Raw genomic sequence first — 5,408 nt, forward strand, 5'->3', positions numbered from 1 at the left:
TTGAGATGCAGCCTTGCTCTTTCACCCAGGCTGGAGTGCAGTGGCGCCATCTTGGCTCACTACAACCTCCGCCTCCCGGGTTCAATTGATTCTCCTGCCTCAGCCTCCCGAGCAGCTGGGATTGCAGGCGCCTGCCACCATGCCTAGATAATTTTTGTATTTTTAGTAGAAATGGGGTTTCACCATGATGGCCAGGCTGGTCTCAAACGCCAGACCTTGTGATCTGCCTGCTTTGGCCTCCTAAAAAAGTGCTGGGATTACAGGCGTGAGTCACCGTGCCCTTTCTTTTTTCTTTTTTTTTAAAGACAGGGTCTTGCTCTGTTGCTCAGGTTGGAATATGGTGGTGTGACCAAGATTCACTGCAGCCTCAACCTCCTAGGCTGAAACGATCTTCCCACCTAAGCCTCTCAAGTAGCTGGTACTACAGGTATGCATCATCATGCTCAGCTATTTTCTTTTTAAATTTTTTCATAGAGATGAGGTCTCACTTTGGTGCCCAGGCTGATCTCAGATTCTTGGGTTCAAGTGATCCTCCCACCTCAGCCTCCCATAGTGCTGGGATTATAGGGGTAAGCCACTGTGCCCAGCCTAAACAGATGCTCCTTCTGGGGAGCTGAAAAAGTTTTGAAACCAGAGAGGTGCTGGTTGCACAATACTGTGAGTGTACCAAATGCCACCAAATCGCCCACTTTAAAATGGTTAATCATTGTCATGTGGATTCACATGAATTTAACTTCCAAAATAAAAAACTAAAAAGCAAGGAACAACTCACAGCTACGGACATTTTTTTAATTTTTTGAGATTGAGTCCTGCTCTGTCACCCAGGCTGGAGCACAGTGACACAATCTCAGCTCACTGCAAACTCCACCTCCTGGGTTCAAGCAATTCTCTTGCCTCAGCCTCCTGAGTAGCTAGGATTATAGGAGCGCACCACCAAACCCGGCTAATTTTTGTATTTTTAGAAGGGATGGGATTTCACCATGTTGGCTAGGCTGGTCTCGAACTCCTGACCTCAAGTGATCTGCCGGCCTCGGCCTCCCAAAGTGCAAGGATTACAGCCACTGTGCCCAGCCATAGCTATGGAATTTTATCAGATAATTTTTTTTTTTTTTTGAGACGGAGTCTTCACTCTGTCGCCCAGGCTGGAGTGCAGTGGCACCATCTCGGCTCACTGCAAGCGCCGCCTCCCAGGTTTGCGCCATTCTCCTGGCTCAGCCTCCCAAGTAGTTGGGACTACAGGCGCCCGCTACCGCGCCCAGCTAATTTTTTGTATTTTAGTAGAGACGGGGTTTCACCGTGTTAGCCAGGATGGTCTCGATCTCCTGACCTCGTGATCCGCCCGCCTCGGCCTCCCAAAGTGCAGGGATTACAGGCGTGAGCCACCGTGCCCGGCCTGTATCAGATAATTTTTAAACAAAGATAAAGCAGTCACTTTTACTACAGCATGAGCAGACCATGTACACAGGAATCCCGAAGATTCATGGGAGAAAATAATGTTGCTAACTACCTTTTTTCCTTTCTAAGTAATTTAGTGTGGGTGGACTGATAATACTCATGATTGACTTGCAGAAGGGCAGCGTGCAGACAAGAGCAAAGGGGAAGGGAGGTCATGAAGGCAGGGAACAATGCCCTCATCTTCTCTGGTAATTGTCAATAAACACTGGAGACTGAATTGTAACTGCAGGAATATGGAAACAACAGTCCTATTTTATGGCATTTAGAAGCCAAAATAAACTTTTCACACAGGGTTTACTCCGACTAAGCATAAGGTCAGAGGATGAAGCACGCAAAGCCCCTTGGGGTCCTTTATGCACCCAGTTCACAATGGAACAATGAAGGGCTTTCAAAGAGAGAAACAGGGCTTCTCCATAGTCTCCTCAGTCCAGCGTTTTTCTGGAGTTGGAGGCAGGGCTGCATCATTGTTAATTCTGTAGGGAAAAATGTGCTTATAGAATAGTCTTAAGATTGTTGACTTCTCTGCAAATTATTTAACAGGTTAGATAGAACACACTTCAATACACAGAAAAAAGTTTCTGAAGCTGAATGGATGCAATTTAATGTAGTAAATATTATCTATTTACTGGGGAGATTTTGTTACAGGTAGGGATTAAGAGCTGGATTCAGGCTGGCAGTGTAATTTCAGGCAATTACCCAACTTTTTTTCACCTTAAAATGTAGCTAATCCATGAAAAAGCACTTAGCATGGTCCTTGGCACATGGTAGGAACTCAGCCAACACTCATCATCATTAGAGCCTTTTAAAGACTCAGTGTGAACACCACATCTTTGGGGCATTGGCAGTTAGACTTCCCCATGTATGCACAGTAGGCTTCTGTCAGCACTGTCACTGTTTTCATTCACTTCCTGTTAGACTGAGGTCTTTCCATGTCTCAGCACCTGACAACCTAAGGTTCAGCAGGTGTCTGTGAAATAACTGGAACCAGCCCTTGAAATAAAGGACCTATCACCATCTAGTGTCTATGGTGGGTGTGCTATGCTCTGAATGCGTCCCCTCCAAAATTCATGTTGAAGCTTTATCTCCCATAGGAGAAAACAGTATTTGGAGGTGAGTCTTTTAGGTGTTTAGGCCATGAGGGCTCTGCCTTCATGAATGGATTAGTGTCTTTTTTTTTTTTTTTTTTGAGAAGGAGTCTTGCTCTGTCGTCAGGCTAGAGTGCAGTGGCGCGATCTTGGCTCACTGTAACCTCTGACTCCCAAGTTCAAGCAATTCTCTGTCTCAGCCTCCTGAGTAGCTGGGATTACAGGCATCCGCCACCATGCCCGGTTAATTTTTGTATTTTTAGTAGAGATGGTGTTTCACCATCTTGGCCAGGCTGGTCTTGAACTCTTGATCTCTTGAACTCCACCCACCTCGGCCTCTCAAAGTGCTGGGATTACAGACGTGAGCCACCGCTCCCGGCCGGATTAGTGTCTTATAAAAGGGCTTGAGCGGGTGAGTTCACCCCTTCTGTCCCTTCAGCCACATGAGAACACAGCATTCGTCTCCTCTGGAGGATGCCAGCACCAAGGCACCATCTTTAAGCAGAGAACAGAGCCCTTGCCAGACACGGAACTTGCTGGTGCCTTCATCTTGGACTTCTCAGCCTCCAGAATTGTAGGAAATCAATGTCTTTTCTTTATAAATTAGCCAGTATCAGGTATTTTGTTACAGCAGCAGGAATGAACTAAAAGAGTGTCAACAATAAATACCTACAACGCAGCAGGTAGGATTTCTATAGGTTAAGATTGGGCATGGTTGTCTAGTGGAGAAAGCTTCCAGGCACGGGAGACCACAGGAGTAAAACGAACACCTGGTGTCCAGCCAGTTCCAACCCTACCACCCTAAGACCACTCTACAGTTCAACAACACTTACACTAGGGACAGTGGAGCTTTTCTTGCGTTCAGGAATATCCGCCTTATTGGGATTACTTGCATTCCCAAGCATGGGACTGGCTGGAGCAATTCCCTTTCCTCCAACAGCACTGCCACTTGACTTTCGAGAGGAAATTCCATCTTCTTTGAGGTCACTATCTGCGGTGCTGGTCTGACTCCTTTTCGGATACGCCACAACAGAAGGAATAGCTGGTCCAGCTAAAATAAAGAGTTCATTTTTTAAATGACTGAATATAGTTTCAAGTTTTATTTTGTGACAGTAACTGTATTTTCTAAGATGATCTAAGGTTGCTATTCACCTAAAAAAATGTAAAACAGTAAAATCCTCTAAGATGTTTCCCACTTATATCTAATGTTTGCCTTATGCAATGAATTCAATATTTAAATTTCACTTAATACCCCAAACTTTCTACTTAAAAAATAGTAAGTGTTTAGAGTTGTCCTTTGGAAACACCTTAAGGTGGTGGTACTGTATAGATTCAAACTAATTAGATGCACAAATAACAAGCAGAATCAACCAGTTCATCTTGCACATCTGAGTGAATTACATCCTCTTTTTGTAGGAGAGATGCCATCACCTTTTGGAAGAGAAAAGTATCGATTTTATGGGCTACTTCTTTTGAAGTTTTATCTTAGATCTTTTTAAAAGTGCTCATAATCTTCTAGATAAACAGGAGTTTGAGGAGACAGGGGAAGGTGTAGAAGCAGAGGAATCATGCAAGTGACAGGGAGGAAGTCGGTGGAGGTCACTAGTCATTCCTGCCACTCCAGGAGGAGTGTGTCCAGGGATATGTGCCTAGGGACATGTGGATGACAGACTGATGTCCTGTAGTAAACCATATAGAGACTCCAACAGCAGCACAGGAGATTCAGAGTGCAAAGAATTTTGGAAATGAACATGATAACTAGTGTATGCCTCAGATATGATAGTCCAGTGGTAATCTTAAAGGACAGCATCAAATGCTCGTTTTTTTCTTTTTTTTTTTTTTTTTGAGACCGAGTCTAGCTCTCTCACCCAGGCAGGAGTGCAGTGGCTCGATCGCGGCTCACTGCAACCACTGCCTGCCAGGTTTAAGAGATTCTCCAGCCTCAGCCTCCGGAGTAGGGGAAACTACAGGCGCGTGCTGGCTAACTTTTTTTTTGAATTTTTTTTTTTTTTAGTAGAGACGGGGTTTCACCGTGTTAGCCAGGATGGTCTTGATCTCCTGACCTCGTGATCCATCCACCTTGGCCTCCCAAAGTGCTAGGATTACAGGAGTGAGCCACCGCACCAGGCCTGTTTTTTCTAAGGCAGAAGAGAATTTATATTTTAAATATATTAAAGGTGGGAGGTGCGTGGTAGCTCACGCTTGTAATTCCAACACTTTGGGAGACTGAGGTAGGAGGATAGCTTGAGCTCAAGAGTTTGAGGCTGCAGGTGGCTTGGGTGACAGAGTGAGAAACTGTCTCAATAAATACATTTAAAAAACAAAAAAACGGGAGTGGGGAGGAGCTAGTTCTTGGACAAAAATCTAAACGGCAAACCTATCTGGAACTGAATTAAAAGTAAATAAGGGCTTAATTTTATTTATGGGAGAACAACTAAGTTTTTGGTTTAGTTATGGGAGAACAACAACTAAGCTTTTGGTTTAGTAATTTTAACATATAAAACAAAAACTTAACCAAGTACAGGGTGATATTAGCCTCAATGCGTATCTTTCTTCCCAATACCATGAGAGGTCTACTGACACTGTGAACTTTCAGGTTACTACTGATTTACTTTCAAACTTTTATTTGTTTTTAGAAAACATAAAACCTTTTAAGATTTGAGATTCTGAAGAGAAACAGACATTGATCTAATCCACTGACCTCGTTCAGATTTCCCGTTTCACTTGTACTAATTTGTAAGTCTGTGTATTTCATTCTATACCCTTTCATTACATGTTCAGATTCATGTGGTCCCCACCAGTCAAGATACAGAATATTTCCATCTCAAAGACCCTATCGACTACCCTTTCTTTTTTTTTTTTTTTTTT

The 5,408-nt window shown here is 43.8% G+C and overlaps 1 protein-coding gene across 5 annotated transcripts in view; it reads right to left on the reverse strand.

The window, feature by feature from the left end:
* The window catches only part of MARK3 (MAP/microtubule affinity-regulating kinase 3), a 116,875-nt gene that overhangs the window by 27,575 nt on the left and 83,892 nt on the right, over window positions 1-5,408 (reverse strand). For all 5 annotated transcript variants that reach the window (XM_011991583.1, XM_011991582.1, XM_011991580.1 and 2 more), the window contains exon 13: window positions 3,374-3,591. In XM_011991583.1, coding sequence (XP_011846973.1) covers window positions 3,374-3,591 — 218 coding nt within the window. The remainder of the gene's footprint in view (window positions 1-3,373; window positions 3,592-5,408) is intronic.

Source organism: Mandrillus leucophaeus, unplaced genomic scaffold, assembly GCF_000951045.1.
Source record: "Mandrillus leucophaeus isolate KB7577 unplaced genomic scaffold, Mleu.le_1.0 Scaffold4, whole genome shotgun sequence".
In the NCBI taxonomy this organism is placed as follows: Eukaryota; Metazoa; Chordata; class Mammalia; order Primates; family Cercopithecidae; genus Mandrillus; species Mandrillus leucophaeus.